The sequence below is a fragment of the Pan paniscus genome, chromosome 22 (genome assembly GCF_029289425.2).
Source record: "Pan paniscus chromosome 22, NHGRI_mPanPan1-v2.0_pri, whole genome shotgun sequence".
NCBI classification, from domain to species: domain Eukaryota; kingdom Metazoa; phylum Chordata; class Mammalia; order Primates; family Hominidae; genus Pan; species Pan paniscus.
The window spans coordinates 9877665-9895796 of NC_073271.2; the positions used below are offsets into that span (position 1 = coordinate 9877665).

At 38.2% G+C, this 18132-nt stretch overlaps 1 protein-coding gene and 1 non-coding gene across 2 annotated transcripts in view; both read right to left on the minus strand.

The window, feature by feature from the left end:
- The window catches only part of LOC129394985 (ankyrin repeat domain-containing protein 30B-like), a 49367-nt gene extending 35900 nt beyond the window's left edge, over window positions 1-13467 (minus strand). Inside the window, 7 exon segments of the mRNA XM_055105357.1 lie at window positions 1281-1345; window positions 3947-4084; window positions 6889-6995; window positions 8884-9057; window positions 9216-9330; window positions 13248-13434; window positions 13437-13467. Coding sequence (XP_054961332.1) covers window positions 1281-1345; window positions 3947-4084; window positions 6889-6995; window positions 8884-9057; window positions 9216-9330; window positions 13248-13434; window positions 13437-13467 — 817 coding nt within the window.
- On the minus strand, window positions 2605-2711 carry LOC117977372 (U6 spliceosomal RNA). The gene has a single exon (XR_004668507.1). It is a non-coding gene; the product is annotated as a U6 spliceosomal RNA (small nuclear RNA).
- Window positions 13468-18132: the final 4665 nt, after the last annotated feature.

Here is an 18132-nt window from a genome sequence, read left to right on the forward strand (position 1 = left end):
GCAGATTTTCAGCTGCATGGGGGATCAGCACCCTAACTCTCATATTGCTCAAGATTCAACTGTAATTAACTCTCATTTACTAAATGCAAACCATTTATTGTAAAAATTAAATAGAGCCCAGAAGTTCAATACCAGCCTGGGCAACATAAGAAGACCCTGTCTCTACAATAAATAAATAAATAAATAAAACCATGTTTCTTCATAGCTTATTGTGTGAGTTCATCAGGCTCGTGGGAAACATTTTAAGATGACATTATAGGACATAGACACAAATCTCCTTGGAAGGCCAGAAAGTTTTGTAAAAGTCTCAAGATAGGGTTATGGCTGAAAGCAGTCTAATCCTTACCTTGAGTAAATAACCTAAAGTGGGTACAAAGGAAAGTAGAGTAGTTTATCTAAATAGCTTGTTTACTCATGCAGTCTTAAGACTCCCCTTTGATCACCCATGGGCAGGATGGCTCTCCTGGGGTGGGGTGACCAGATTAATTACCCACAGGTATGTTGACTCAAAGCCTTTGTCATTAAAACTTTGCTAATAAATGCCCACAGGGCCAGCCTGCCAGGGTTGTGGCTGCTGACTCCTTACAGTGCCTTCCTTGGTGTCTGTAATGGTCTCAGAACCCTTGCTGCTCTTTCACTGAATATGGGTGTCTGGGTATGTGTCTCATCCGTCATGCAGCCGGGGTCTGCAGGATAGACCCCTGCAGGTTATAATATTCAAATGTTACAGTTTTCTGTTATTAATTCCTACTCTCCATTATTAGATGTTCAATTCTTTGTGGCTTGTAATTCAGGGCATGTAAACTAATTATAATTTGTAATAACATTTATTTATAAATATATTAATTCATTAAAGTGGATGACCTGATCATCCCCTATTACTGAGCTCATCAATCACACCAAGGGTTATACATTGTATAACAAGTCTAAGTTGTTATGACAATTGAGGAATCATACAATATACAAACTTAAAAATTGTGTTACCTATATACACAAAATATTATATAGGATTTTAGGGACCATAATTAAATATTTTTTCAGATAATATTTTTTGAGATTATAAACTACCTACACCTAAATTCTTAACTAATTCTGAATAATAAATTAAAAAAATAAATCAAAGCTATGTATACATATATATATACACACACCCCCACATATATGTATATATGTAAACACATGCTATTTGCACATTGCTTTTTGAATTGCTTTTTTGTGATCAGCACTTCCATAATCTTATGGTAGCACCATCAAGAGTAGTTTGCTATCCGAAGTCTTACCTGGATTGGTATTTTAAGGATTTTTAGGTAATTTTCGTATATGTTCCAAAAGTTGTTGATGAATGCTATGTATAAAAATGTAATAAATAAAATTACTATTTTAACAAGATATAAAAAACATTTACCAAATTTATTAAGTTCTTAGAGTATTTCAGACGATATCAGAGCTAACATCAGAACGTTACTTATTTCACAGACTTTAAGTCTGTAAGCTCTATGAACTTATTAAGCTTCTAATTAAATAATAAATAAAGTAAGATGAAATACTCATGAATTGAGGGCAGTATAACTCAGTAAATTAACTAGAGTTAGCTTGGCTTAATGGAAAATGTCCCTAACTCAGAAAAAGTCCTAGCGCAGTTACCAACAGGTATTTTTTCTTGAACAAGTTGCTTCTCTTAGGCTCAATGTCTTCTAAAAATGAGGATTTTAGAGACTTATTTCACTAGGTTATTACAAAGATTAAACAAGATAACATTTTTAAAATGCTCAAAGAAATAGTGAAGCAATGAAATAATTTATTCTTGAATCTTATTGCTGAAACTATTTTAAAATTCCCAATAAAACCCAATGTGTTGGCCTGGTGCGGTGGCTCATGCCTGTGATGCAAGTACTTTAGGATGCTGAGACAGGGGGATTGCTTGAGCCCAGAAGTTCAAGACCAGCTTGGGCAACACAGGGAGACCCTGTCTCTACAAAAAATAAATTTAATTTTTTTAAAAAAAGTGTTTCTTCATAGGTTGTAATGTTGAAATGTTGCAGTTTTCTGTTATTAATTCCTACTTTTGGTTATTAGATGTTCTATTCTTTGTGGCTTGTAATTCAAGGCATCTAAGCTATTTTATAATTTGTAATGAAATTTATTTGTAAATATATTAATTCATTACATTGGATAACCTGATTATCCTCTATTACCGACCTCATCAATCACACCAAGGGCAGAAAACTAACAGATCTCAGCACCTGGCTTGGACTACTACTACTATTTATCTACCTCCTTAAACCTGAATCAACAAATCTTTGTTAGAATGATGCTTAAGTCATGATGTTCATTTCCAGCTGCTGTGGAACACAAAACCCTACCTTTATTTTTTGTAAGTTCCACAAACAAGATGCAAGTTGGTATTTTCTCATTTCTGAGAGGCCTACTAACAACATATTGCACACAAGATCCTATGTGTTACCACATCTCATTTCATAGATCACCTTACATAAATATTTTTTGTATGAAAATCACAACTGCAATCCTGGGTGTCACCCATTTTGCTTTGATTCACACCATTTCCTTGGAGCTAGTTAGTCAAATGTCCTTTTGGGGACTGCAAGAAATATGCAACACTTCACAGATTTGTGTGTCATCCTTGTGCAGGGACCATGCTAACCTTCTTGACATTGTTTCAATTTTAGTATATGTACCCCTGACACCAGCACAAATCCCTACTTTTATATGTGAAGACCGATCAGTGATGGATGAGGCTTAGCTCTGTTAAATCTAAGCAACTTACTTGAGATAGACTGAAGTCTATTGAATGGCTTCATGGTAATGCAGAATTTGAAAACATTTTAAAAACTCGAGGTAAAGATGCAAGTAACATGGAAGATTTTTACTTTCAGGAAAAGGGAATCACTTGAGGGAACAACCACAAGTTGGAACCCACTACAACTTTGGAAAGATGACATGGGATTTTACAGAATAAGATGAGACCTTCCACTACCTATAAAACGGTGCTACACGGGATATAAAGTGCCAGGAGTATAGATATGGTAACAAAATAAAAATGGATCTCTAATTTCTTCCTGTAACAGTATTTCAACCTGTCGTACAGTCTTAAACTTTCACAACTAATATTTGCTAGAGAAAATAGAAAAAGTCACTCAAATGATAACTTATCATGAAGGTCTAGGCCAAGTCCGGGCTAAGATGTGGGTTTCACATCAGGTTTTGAGTGGGAGGAGAATGGTCAATTTGCTCACTATGTGTGTGGCAAAAGATAAAAGTCCTAGCTGCCAGAGCAGGGTGCTGGTACTTTGGAAACAATGGCTGAGAATATGTATGTGAACTTTAAAAAACTGTAATAACTTTGAAGTCTACATATGGATCACCATGAAAACTGAGGGATCTGTGTTAGTAAGGGCATCCTGGTCACAAAGGTCAATCATTACCAGACTGCAGAAGCAGTTTCAATGGCAACGGCACAGCAACAGAATCAATGGAAACAACAAAATGAAGAGAATGGCCGTGTCCCCCCCAATCCTTCTGACTTATGCAAAATGAATGTCTTCCTTGGACTTAAGGAACCCCTTAGATTCCTTTTAAAAATTCAAGTATTAAGGTATGGAAGACAGCCCCCAGGGGACACTATCAGGTTTTCTGCCGAAGTGGACATTTCCAGACCCAAATAACTAATTAGAAAAATCAAAATTGTGACCCTGTGTTTATCCCGAGCCTAGGGGTTATACTTCAAATCAAGCAGTCAACATTAGGATCCCTAGGGATAAAGTTGTTGAAAGTCCTAAAATAAAGAATCCTGGACCCAGTACTCCTTCTAACTAGTCTGGCTTTTTGCCTAGTTTCTGGCTGATGAAGTGAACTAAGTCATTGTCTTTCAAAAACTACCTGAAACAAACTATAAAATCTCACCTAGCCTTTAAATGTAAACACTTACTAATTAACTCCACAAGCAGCAGCATAACGTTCTGCAGTTATTCCATGTATGTCTTCAGCAAAGACGTCAACATTTTGCTGAAGAAGCATGCCAACTATCTCTGATGAGCCTTCACATATGGCAAGCATGAGGGCTGTGCTAAAATAACAAAGAGATAACTTATTACGAGCAGAATCAATTTAATATGTGCCTATCAGTGTAGAATTAACCATTTACATGTACTAACAAACATAAGTATCTTGAGTGCTCAAGTGTTTATCCTTGCAAATCACCACCAAATCTAAAAGGAAGGGGCAAAAAGACTCATGTCCCACTGGGGTATGGCATACTAGAATTGGCTAACATAAAGTCCCTTGAGGGGCAAGGAATTATGATTTGTTCACTAACCTAAAAGAGGCAAAGATTTAAGGGAAGAATTATCTATTTCTTCCTTAGTCTGATATAATATTTTGTACTTCAAAATCAGCTAGAAGTCAGACAAGAGAGAGCAATCTGAAGGCTTAAAACAATATTAGGAATAATGATATTAGTAGTAGTCATAGTAAGTTTAGTTAATGATGTTGATAAGAATGTATGAGACACTGAATTAAATGCTGTTGATATTTATAATGTTACTTCAACACAATCGTCCTTAAAGCACATATTATTATTCTCCTTTTCACATAGAAAGTCATACTTGGTATTATGTAATGTTTGCAAGGTCACACCTATCAAGTGAGGAAGCTAGAAATTAAACTCAGTCTTGTGTGAATCAAAAGCCTATCTCTTTTCTCTTTATCACTCACCTATGGCTTAATTAACTAAAATATTAATCAGATTAAAGATGTCTTTCTTCCCTCTACCCATACAAATTAAAAATAAAAATACACTATGAAAAAAATGAAAAAAATAATAAATTCACAGTATCTGGTGATAGCAATTAATAGTCAGTCACATAGGGATAACCTAAAATTAATATGCTTCAAAGAAAAAACTTTATTAAAGGAAATAGTCGTCCTAAAGACAAAATGGTTTTAAACTTCTGTTTCTATTTAATATTGCTTTTTTTTTCCTTTGAGACAGAATCTCGCTCTATTACCCAGGCTGGAGTGTGGTAGCATGATCTCAGCTCACTGCAACCTCTGCCTTCTGGGTTCAAGCGATTCTCGTGCCTCAGTCCCCTGAGTAGCTGGGACTACAGGCATGCGCCACCATGGCAGTAATTTTTGTATTTTTAGTAGAGATGCGGTTTTACCATATTGGCTAGGCCGGTCTCAAACTCCTGGCCTCAAGTGATCCAACCACCTTGGCCTCCCAAACTGCTGGGATAACAGGCAACAACTACCATGCCCAGCAAATATTGCATTTTTTAAAAAGTGCATGAGGTGTAAAAATTAATTCAGGATGGATTAAAGACTTACATGTTAGACCTAAAACCATAAAAACCCTAGAAGAAAACCTAGGCAATACCATTCAGGACATAGGCATGGGCAAGGACTTCACATCTAAAACACCAAAAGCAATGGCAACAAAAGCCAAAATTGACAAATGGGATCTAATTAAACTAAAGAGCTTCTGAACAGCAAAAGAAACTGCCATCAGAGTGAACAGGCAACCTACAGAATGGGAGAAAATTTTTGCAACCTACTCATCTAACAAAGGGCTAATATCCAGAATCTACAATGAGCTCAAACAAATTTACAAGAAAAAAACAAACAACCCCATCAAAAAGTGGGCAAAGGGTATGAACAGACACTTCTCAAAAGAAGACATTTATGCAGCCAAAAGACACATGAAAAAATGCTCACCATCACTGGCCATCAGAGAAATGCAAATCAAAACCACAATGAGATACCATCTCACACCAGTTAGAATGGCGATCATTAAAAAGTCAGGAAACAACAGGTGCTGGAAAGGATGTGGAGAAATAGGAACACTTTTACACTGTTGGTGGGAATGCAAACTAGTTCAACCATTGTGGAAGTCGGTGTGGCGATTCCTCAGGGATCTAGAACTAGAAATAACATTTGACCCAGCCATCCCATTACTGGGTATATACCCAAAGGACTCTAAATCATGCTGCTATAAAGACACATGCGCACGTATGTTTATTGCAGCACTATTCACAATAGCAAAGACTTGTAACCAACCCAAATGTCCAACAATGATTGACTGGATTAAGAAAATGTGGCACATATACACCATGGAATACTATGCAGCCATACAAAATGATGAGTTCATGTCCTTTGTAGGAACATGGATGAAGCTGGAAACTATCATTCTCAGCAAACTATTGCAAGGACAAAAAACCAAACACCACATGTTCTCACTCATAGGTGGGAAGTGAACAGTGAGAACACATGGACACAGGAAGGGGAACATCACACACCAGGGACTGTTGAGGGGTGGGGGGAAGGAAGGGGGAGGGATAGCATTAGGAGATATACCTAATGCTAAATGACGAGTTAATGGGTGCAGCACACCAACATGGCACACGTATACATATGTAACAAACCTGCACATTGTGCACATGTACCCTAAAACTTAAAAGTATAATAATAATAAAAAAGAAATTAAAAAAGTGTATAAAAAAGAGAAGTTAGAAAAATACTATAAAACTGTTAATAATTCAATATTGAATTATAAAGCAAACTAAAAAAGTTCATACTTCTTAAAACTGATGAAGAACCACATTAGCTAATAGAAAATAATGCAACCAAAATCATCAGATTACAAATAAGAATCAGTCAATATAATAAGAGAAGATAAGTCCTACTATATACTGTTTTTTATGTTGACGAGTCCAAATAATTGCTTTTCTTCTGATAATTTGTGTTGATATGTTTCACTATAATCTAATAATTTTAACTAAATGTTGTTAATTTAATATTTCTGACTTGAGCATTATTACTCTAGAACACTAGTCAAGTGTTTTTTAGTAAAAAAAAAAAGAACTACCATACCATTTAGACTCATTAAATGCGTTTGCATTTGCATTTTTTGTTAGTAAAAATTCCACAGTTTGCTTGCTTCTTTTCTGTATGGCCAGTAAAAGGGGTGTGAGGCTAGCCTGTAAAATAGCAGAACAATTTATAATTCATGAAATTACATATTTCTCAGCTGAACTGAATACCTTATATAATATCCTATTAACTTAAACACATAAAGTAGAAAGTAAATCAAGTAAATCAATAGCAGTCCCCTCTTTCTCCTTTTTCTGTGCTTTCCCATGCACTGCACCTTCCCTTGTAAATATTCAGCGTCTGCATCACCACATTAATTCTGGTTATCTCCAAAAATCATTATATTGTAATGATTTTATGGTTTCCCATCTAAACCAAGAGCTTCATGAGGGCAAGGGCTGTATCTTTTATCTCTATATCCTTAAACCCTAAGACATAGTAGTAAATACTTTGTTTTTGACTAAATGAGTAATCTATAATATTACTTCTAGAGCAGTGTTTCTTAAACTATATTCCAAAGAATAATTACCTTACCAGAAGCACTGTACCCCAACAGATTCCACCATTATCTATGTTCAAGAAATATTATAAAACTGTGAACTAAATGTCCATTATTCAATAAATGACTTGAACTTTGCCTAATACTTATTTGACAATATATTTTTGTGGCAGAGATTAACATTGGACAAATCAGAATTTCAGGGATACAGTTTTGAAAGCTTCCCAAGAAAAATGGAGATTTCCTGTAGGTGATACAAACTGTCTTGATTCTGTTCTATCAATAATCCCAAGATCCCAGATGCCAATGTCAGGCACTCCTGCTCTAAATGGGTCACTAAGGAAGTGGCTCTAAATCAAAAGAGATTGGCTTCAAATGAACTTTGACTGCTTATTACTAAATGGTCCATGAGGTTTCTCCTATTACAAGACAATAGAATTTTTTCTCGGCTATTAGAAATTCAGTATAAAAGTTTATTCTCAATTATAATGATAATCCTAGGATCCTAATGCATATCTACTTCTTTCAATGCAATAATCCATTTTTATTCTGGTTGCTATTGTAATTGCTACTTAATTTTTGGAAAAATATCAAAAATATGAATAAAATGGCTTATTAATGAAAGTTCTAACTCATCTATGTGGATTAGCATAACAGAAGCCCCTAAATCAATTGAATTTTAAGGGACAATTCTAAGAAGAAGGATATAATATTTTCTGCAATATGCATAACCTATTCAAATACAACCATGATTAATCTAAAAAGGCTTAAAGGCATTCTAATAAAAGATTATTATTTATGGTTTATATACAGAAAAATCATTGTTTAAAAAGTCTTCTAAATTCTAGAAGTCAACCCCAGTATTAATGAATTAATGTAAAATATAAACTATATATTATAAACAGCTATCAACTGTCTTGAATACCTTGAAACCTTTACCAAAATATACTATGAGAGAGGAATTGATAACTGAAATATTTACAGAGGCAAAAGAGGTAAGTTCAGTAAGTGATGTAACTAGGTGGGCACAGTGGCAAACTGGAAACATGCTTTGTGTAAAGCTAGAACGTCGTCTTAGCATACCAAACAGTCATATGTGCTCAAGAGACACCAGATTCCATCCTTTAAGAGGAAATCCAGATTTCTGCACATCTCCTAAATTTTACATGTTGACTCAATTTACACAGGCAAATTTTGCTTTCCTGTAGTTTTACACTAATTGGAAAGAAAAAAAAAAACTTGGGTAGGAAAGAATATTTGAAAAAGTTTTACCTTTAACAAATTCAAATATTTATCATAAATGCACAGAAAAGCCATACTCTCTAATAGTTCTTTTAAAAAATTAATATTTAAGGTTAAATCTTAGACAATTAAGTTCTTTCAAATTATTTTCACTCAAGGAATGTTTGTGTTTCCAAATATAAAAGCCTTACATATGTTAACATTAAAACAAATGGATTTCAAATATTTTGAAAATAACATTGGTTAATGTCTACCTTGTTTTGCACCTCGATGACTGCACCATAGGACAGCAGTGTTGCCACCATTAACAAATTCTCACTATAAACGGCATAATGGAGAGCCGTGTTGCCATACACATCTACATAATTTAGATCAGCACCAGCATCTATGAGAATATTTGCACAAGCCTCCCTCTCGCATTGTAGAGCCTGTCAGTATTAAAGCAAGAAGTACATTATAAATTATAGGAAATCAAAATAAGTATTCCACAGGTTTCACAAACTAGTTGTATTTCAACTAAATTCATTTTTATTCTATGTATTTAAACCAAATCCATCTCCCGCTGAAAAAACTGGCTACTATTTACCTTCATCAGAGGTGTCCTCCCTTCGCCATCAGGGACATTAAGCTGGCACTTTCTGTCTACCAGAAATGTTACTACTTCTGCATGGCCATTGACACAGGCCCAGTGTAGAGCAGTCCTACGAGAGTGAGAGGACTTTTAGGCAAAGTATAGCCCACTGTCTCAAAACATACAACGATTTAGGTAATTGTAAACATTAAATACCATGCTCTTTCTCTGCCTTCAAAACAAATATTTAATATTCTCCTGAAGAAAGTACAACATTCGTTCTCTTATTACTCACCGCATTAATGAAAGAGTGGCCTGTTTGAATACAAAGAGCTTGGCCTTTGGATTCAGTTCAACTTGAGCTTGAATATTACTTTAAGGTCTTTCACTTTCTAGCTGTCACTTAAACTTTCTGCACCTCGATTTTCTCATCAATAAAATGGAGATGAATACAGCAGTTATCTCACAGGACATCACTGTGATGCCTCATTGAGAATCTATGCAAAGTATTTTGGAGAGTTCCTAGTACATGTAACAGCTAAGTAATTGTTAGATATTATAATTATTACTACTACTTAATAAAGAAAACATTTTAAGTAAAATGGTGCAATTATGCCTACTTCGTGGTGTGTTTTAAAGGTTAGAGATAACACAGTATTTTAATGATTCTAAGATGCTCAATTGCTCATATTTTAACATCTCTGACATTGAAATGCCATTTATAATTCATTATTTATTACAACTATATTTGGCAGAAATTTAAACAATCTTTAATTGGTGCATAAAATAAAGAGGCATCACACAATTCACAGTGTCTTCCAAGAAGTGGAATACGGTATATACAACAGGACGATGGCAGTCCTAGTCACAGGATTAACACTGAAAGAAATTTTAGCTTTTTAGAGGACTACACAATAGGAGAGTTGAAATAAAAACAACAAATTGTTAAAACAAACTGCTTCTTCAAGATTTTAAAAACTTCAAGCCAAAGAAAACTTTGGATTCAAATAAATAGGTATGGCTCATTTTATTCCACATTTAGATTTACAGAATGTATGGAAATTCATATTTAGATTTATAGAATGCATGTAAATTAGGTATTTTTGATGATTAATATTACTATTTAGAGCTGTTATAAATTTCCAAAATCCTGGTTGGTAGTTATCTTTTACTCGTTTCTCACTTCAGAAGTGTTTTTGTTTGAAAGATGAGAGGAAAAGCTTAATTGAGATTCAGTCCTAATACTCCAATTTTAAATCTCTCACTTTGCTCAGGCTGAGCAGGTAAACATGAAATTTTTAAGGATGAAAAGGTCTTGAGAGTTAATAGAATGTATCTTCTACATAATAGGCATCCAGCTTACACATGTGATAAATGGATTAAAAGAAAGGATAAATACAGTTGGGAAGTACAATATCTTAAAAAACTGCTATAAATAAAGCACTTATATTTGTCATTTTATTTTTCTAATAATAAAACTACACTAAAATGATTAATCTATAGTTATTGACATATATGTAATAAGCCTATATATAATAAAAATGTGTTTAATAAAATGTATATGTAAATCAATAAGCAGAGATAAAAAGATTCTCTTCTGAAGATGCTAAAAGTTCACAGAATATACAAATGCACAAAAAAAATAAAATATAGAAAGTGAGAAATTATTTTCATCTGTGCAAAATACATATTGCTGCTCTTCCCAAAAATTATTTCATTAATAATAAACGTTTACTAATAGCATCGTACATGTTCAATGCAGAAATCAAAGATAATAAAAAGGAAAAACATTTTATATTAAAACGAGTATCCTCAAATAGCAAATTTTATCATATTTTGGACATAATTTCAGATAACACAAGACCATAGTCTGTATGTATAGTCAAACTGAATTTTACCCTCACTTGGTACACCAAAATACATTTTCAAATGTCAACATACTTCTGTATATGTTTCTACCTTGAGTGGTCACATATTATCCCATGCTGTAAACTCACTGAAATGTATTTATAAAAGCCATTAAATGGATTCTTTTTAATACATTGATATTTTAAGCAGTGCTCAGAAAAGAAATTGTGTGTATGTTGCATTATTTTCTAAAAATATTTTAGTATAATAGAATGGATCACTAATGGGCATATACAATTTTTTAAATATGGTACTTACCATCAAATTGTTTATTTGAAAACTCACCTGCAACTTACACTTTAAGGAGTACTATAAATATCACTGCTTTTTATCCTCACAAACTTTGTGGATAGAAAACAGTATTTGCTTCCTCTTTTAACTTAAATGCCTTCTCTAACCAGGAACACTAATATTGTTTCCTGTATGCATAGGTTACTTGCAGATCTTAAAAAAGGACTTTGCCCAGTTTTAAATTAGAGGCCAAGTACTTTTTTAGATCTGCAATTTAGATCTCTAACTTAAATTGCCCAATTTTAAATTAGAGGGTTTTCTATTGATTTGAGTGAATTCTCTATAAAAGGAAGATTTTTAATTCTAATATGTATACACACACACATACATGAGTAGTAAATATTTTACAAGTATGCTGCCTTTTATTTTTTCTCATATGCAGGGCGATTTAATTTTTGTTTTACTAAATGACTCTTCAGAATGCTTGCTTCTGAGCTTCTTAGAAAGGTTTTGTCAACATAAAAATGTATCTGTGTAAATAGGCATTTATGTTTTTTCTGGTATTTTTATCTTTTGTATATTAAAAATTTTTAATCTATATTCCATCAGGAACTTATTTTGTGCCATAAAAATCTAGTTTTCTCCAAAAAGCAGGCATTTCACTTATGAAACTAATTCTTTTCCTAATAATTCATATTCCTAAAAGAATTACGAAACTAATTCTTTTCCACAAGGATAATGATCCTTGTGATCATTATCAAGTTCTAAATTCTTACATATGTTTGGGTGTTTCTGGATTTTCTATTCTGTTGTATTCATTTACCTGTCTTTTCAGCTGTTAGCAAACAATCTGTGATTTTTTTTTTTTTTTTTTTTTTGAGACAGAGTCTCACTCTGTCACCTAGGCTGGATTGCAATGGTGGGATCTCGGCTCACTGCAACCTCCACCTACCAGGTTGAAGCAATTCTCCCGCCTCAGCCTCCCAAGTAGCTGGGATTACAGGCACCCGACATCAGGCCCAGCTAATTGTTGTATTTTTGTAGAGACGGTGTTTCACCATATTGGCCAGGCTGGTCTTGAACTCCTGACCTCAGATGATCCACCCGCCTCGGCCGCCCAAAGTGCTGGGATTACAGGCGTGAGCCACCGCTCCTGGCCCATTTTGTGCAAATTAATAGCGCATTTTGATATCTAGAAGGGCAAGACTTTTCTACTCCATTACAAAATATTTAAAATGTCATCACAACAGTAAAAGCCTGTGTAATTTTAAAAATGTTAAAACGTTAATAGCTTTATTTGGTTTATGTAAAACTGGTAAGTCGCATCTTGAGAAAAATGAGTCTTCTTAAATTCAAGAACATAAACCATCTTCCCACCTCGAAGTTTCCTTCTAAGGTCCCTCAGCAAAGAACATATTTACATAGACATTCATTGATATCAAAATGGACATTGGACTTTATCCAAAGAATTTTTAGCCAAGAAGGTCATATATTATGGGAATTATTTCATTATGCACCATTTCATAGTGTATCTAACATTATCTTTTAAAACCTGTACATTAAAAGTAAAACCCTGTATGTACTTAATTTTGTGAGTTTAATCACTTTAAAATTTTCTACACAGTGCTCTGTGAGAGGAAGTGGGAGTGAAGGAGAAAGCAGCTAAAGCTTGGGGTTGATTTTAAGGTGGCCTGGGCCCTCTGCCCTGCAGGGCGCCCCCATCCCAGGCCTGGGGGGCCTGACCGGGAAGAAGGCCAAGACCTCGGGGCCCAGGACGGCCGCCCCATCTCCCGCCACTCCTGCACCTGCTCCCCTCGTCCCCAGGACCCCCAGCCCCCACTCTGAAGGGGCGATCCTCCCACAGCCGCCTCCTCCTCCTGCAGCCCCGGCTCAGGCAGGGCCTGGTACCTCTTCTTCATATCTCTTTTGTTCAGGTTGACGGGCTTCTTCCCTACTGTCATCTTCTCCAGCTTCCGGACTTGGCCCCGGGAGGCAGCTGTATGGATCTTCCCTAGATCCCCGAAGTAGATGGTCCCGTAGTCCTTCTCAGTGTACACCAGTTCGCTGAAGGCGTTCGGGGGCTCCGGGCCCCGACGCCCTTGCCAGCGGCAGCTAAGAGCCTCTTCATGGCTGCAGCCCCCTGCTAGAGAGAGCCCGCGCCTCCCGCTCGCCCTTCCCCAGCCCCTACCCCTCGCCCTCGCTTCCCGCTTACCCTTCCCCAGCACCCGCCCCCGGCTCGCACTCGCCCGTCTTCAGTTCCCGCACCCGCCCCAACACCAGCAGAAATTTCTGTATCGCCAAGCTCTTGAACACTCCGGCCTCTGTCGGGAGAAATTCTGAGCAGAGCCGTTAGCTGCTCTAACGTTAGAGCGTTACAGCAGCAGCTCACGCGCAGCTCAGCAGGCTGAGGAGACACGCGCCCTGGCCGCGCTCCACCGGGCACCGCGTGCAGGTGGCACCGGCCGCTGAGGCGCTGCCGGGCTGGCGGGCCTCCCTGGAGCGGAACGTGTGGGGCGCCCTGCAACACGGCCTGCTTGACATAGCCGCCCCTGGCCCCTCCCCGACCCGCGATCCAGGAGCTGGACCCTGGTACTGGGCACCGTGCAGCCTCCAGGGCGGCGCTGAGCGTCGATTCCAGCCCTCCTGCAGCTGGGGACCGACCCGCTCACTTAGGCGCCCTGGAAGCTTCTGGCCCAAGTATCCGCCCTGCTGCTGGCACTGACAGGGTCCGGGTTGGAGCCCCCGCTGCCGCGTGCCACGTTCAGGTGGGAGCTGCACCTGAGTCCACGGTGGAGGCTGCAGGGCTGGGCCCAGACCGCTGAGAGTCGCCGAGTGCACCGCCCTTCCACCCTGGGCTCTGCTCTTCCTTGGCCCGCGCTGGCAGCGCAGGCTCGCGACCTCTGGGCCCTGTATAGCTGCCAGGATGAGGCTTTGCGGCAGGTTCCCGCCCTCACACAGCTGAGGTCCCACCGCCTGATTTAGGCGCAGTGGCGGCGTCCGACCCTGGGGTTCGCCGCTGCTGGTGGCACGGACAGGTTCTGGGGTTGCCACCGCTGCTGCCACTACAGGCATGAACCACCGTGCCAGGATGTAATCTTTTTTTCTTGAGACGGAGTTTGGCTCTTGACGCCCAGGCTACAGTGCAATGGTGCGATCTCGGCTCACTGCAACAACCTCCGCCTCCCAGGTTCAAGCGATTCTCCTGCCTCAGCCTCTTGAGTAGCCGGGATTACAGGTATGTGCCACCATGCTGGCTAATTTTTTTTTTTTTTTTTTTTTTTTTTTTTAGTAGAGATGGGGTTTCTCCATGTTGGTCAGGCTGGTCTCGGCAACTCCCGACCTCAGGTGATTCGCCTGCCCCGGCCTCTGAAAATGCTGGGATTTCAGGCGTGAGCCACCGCGCCTGGCCGGTTACTTTGTAGGTTACTTTGTACTTTAAGTAACATGGACGCAGGCCGGTCGCGGTGACTCTGGCCTGTAATCCCAGCATTTTGGGAGGCCGAGTCCGGTGGATCACCTGAGATCGAGGTGGAGACCTGCCTGGCCAACATGGAGTGAAACCCCGTCTCTACCACACATACAAAAATTAGCATGTTGCCTGGTGCCGTGGCTCAAGCCTGTAATCCCAGCACTTTGGGAGGTTGAAGCGGGCAGATCACCTGAGGTCAGGAGTTGGAGACCAGCCTGGCCAACATGGTGAAACCCTGTCTTTACTAAAAATAGCTGGGCGTGGTGGTGTGCGCCTGTAATCCCAGCTACTAGGGAGACTGAGGCAGGGAGCATCACTAGAACCTGAGAGGCAGAGGTTGCAGTGAGACGAGATCAAGCCCTTGCCCTCCAGACTGGGCGACAGAGCGAGATTCCGTCTCAAAAACAAAGTCCAACTAAAAATAAAAAACAAATAAAAAATAAACAGTCTAACAAGTTGTAGAGACTACATTTCATTAACTTACTCTGTTTTCTTTGTTAGTTTACACTAAATAAAATTTCATTGTTATTTATTCCAGAATAGGCTAGAAAGGTATAATGGGCTCTTTTTTCCATTGAAGATGAAAAACAGGAATGATTATTCTTGGCTATTCAGAGGTCCTTGAAGGTCCTTGGATCTTCACAAAGGAACTCACAATTTCTGTTCTTCTGACTTTTATCCCTAGTGAATTGACGGAGTCTCGCTCTGTCGCCCAGGCTGGAGTGCAGTGGCTTGATCTTGGCTCACTGCAAGCTGCACTTCCTGGGTTCACGCCATTCATTCTCCTGCCTCAGCCTCCCGAGTAGCTGGGACTACATGTGCCTGCCACCACGCCCAGCTAATTTTTTGTATTTTTAGTAGAGACGGAGTTTCACCGTGTTAGCCAGGATGGTCTCGATTTCCTGACCTTGTGATCCACCCGCCTCAACCTCACCAAGTGCTAGGATTACAGGTGTGAGCCACCGCACCCGACCAGGGGTATTTATAGTCTTATTGATCCCAGTTCATGTGATTATTCATATGATTTGCCATCAGAGTTATTCCATAATAGGCAGAATATTTACCACATTACCTTTCTAAAATCTAAATATTTTCGGATTGTAATTTCAAAGAAATCTGACTTGGGAAATCTGATTCTAAGGAATTCGGATAAGCTATTGGAAAATATCACAAATGACAAAAATTTTGCATTAAAATTGTTGATAAATTTAAATCACTTTGCAGCTGAGCGTGGTGGTTCACACCTGTAATCCCAGCACATTGGGAGGCCGAGGCGGGTGGATCACGAGGTCAAGAGATGGAAACCATCGTGGCCAACATGGTGAAACCCCGTCTCTACTAACTATACAAAAAATTAGCAGGGCGTGGTGGCGCGTGCCTGTAGTCCCAGCTACTCGAGAGGCTGAGGCAGGAGAATTGCTTGAACCCAGGAGGCGAAGGTTGCAGCAAGCCGAGATCGCACCACTGCACTCCAGCCTGGTGACAGAGTGAGACTCCGTCTCAAAAAAAAAAAAAAAAAAATTCAATTACTTTGTGTATATAAGGGTCTAATTTTTAAAAAATTGTAAAATGTCCCATACCTTCATTAGTATTACTTATTTGTTCTTATCACTCCATCAATGTGCGGCGTAAATAAAATTTGTTAAGTTAAAACTTTCGGTGTACTTTCATTCATTTATTTATTTATTTAGAGACAGAGTTTCACTCTACCATCCAGGCTGGAGTATAGTGGCGTGATCTCGACTCACTGCCACCTCCGCCTCCCAGGCTCAAGTGATTCTCGTGCGGCAGCCTTCCAAGTAGCCGGAACTACAGGCATGCGCCACCATGCCTGGCTAATTTTTAAAAGTCCTATATCATATAAGAACATTAGAGTTCTGGGATTATTTTTTGTTTTTGTTTAAGAGACAGGGTCTCACTGTATTACGCAGGCTGGGGTGCAGTGATGTGATCATAGCTCCCTGTAGCCTGGAACTCCTGGCAAAAGCAATTCTCCCACCTCAGCCTCCCCAGTAGCTGGGACTACAGGTGCTTGCCACAATGCCCATCTAGTTTTTAAATTTTCTGTAGAGATAGGTCTCACTATGTTGCCCAGTCTGGTTTCAAACTTCTGGCCTCAAGGGATCCTCCCCACTTGGCTTCCCAAAGTGCTAGGATTACAGGTGTAAGTCACCATGCCGGGACAAGAACATGAGACTTCTCTTGCCATTTTTTTATATCTAAGTGGAATAGCATAGTATTATGTGTCAGTGTTGAATTATTTTAAAATATTATGCACTGAAACATGCTAATAATCTGGGTCAGTTTCTATCTTGACCTAGGTTTAAACATATTAGCTAACATGAGGGGCCCAACATTAATAATGATTCCATACCATCTCCTTATTTATTTATTTATTTATTTATTTATTTATTTATTTATTGAGACAGAGTTTTGATCTCTTGCAAAGGTTGAAGTGCAGTAGCACGATCTTGGCTCACTGCAACCTCCACCTCCTGTGTTCAAGTGATTCTCCTGCCTTAGCCTCCCGAGTAGCTAGGATTACACCCACCACCACAACCAGCTAACTTTTGTATTTTTAGTAAAGATGGAGTTTCACCAGGTTGGCCAGGTTGGTCTTGAACTCCTGATCTCAAGTGATCTGCGGCCTTGGCCTCCCAAAATGTTGTTATTACAGGTGTGAGCCACTGCCCCCAGCCACCATTTCCTTTCATTAAAAATATGTGAGATGAAAGCAATTTGAGGGCAGTTATTTTCATATAGAGTCATTTTATCAAACAGGGATTAATATTAATGACTAGTATTAATATTTATTTTATCTAAAATTATGTCTGATTTTTCTAAATTCTCTGACTCACTAATGTTAAACATTAGGTTTAATACATATAATTAGGTCTGTGTGGAGGCACTACGTAAATAAAATTGTTTTTAACATTTTGTAAGGTCTGCTGCTTTACAAGTCTTATTATCTTTGCTCCATTTTTAATACCAAAATTTTAACTGTGATAATTAGGCTGGAGACACCAAATCAAGGATATGTTTACATAATCACTCTCAAGGATCTCAAGGGTCATTTTCTGGTTACATTATGAAAATTGTAAAAGGAATCCAGTATATATTCCAGATAATAGCTCTTGATAAATCATATACATCTATATAATAGCTATAGATATAGTTTAAGATTTAGATCTAGATATATTCAGCAACTCTGTAATTTATCGAAAGGTTTTGGTTAAAATGTAAGACATTCCTCAATGTAGAATTAGTTCTAAAAAATTGGTTGCAATGAAGAATGTTAACAACTTACCTTCCTGTTTTCTCTGA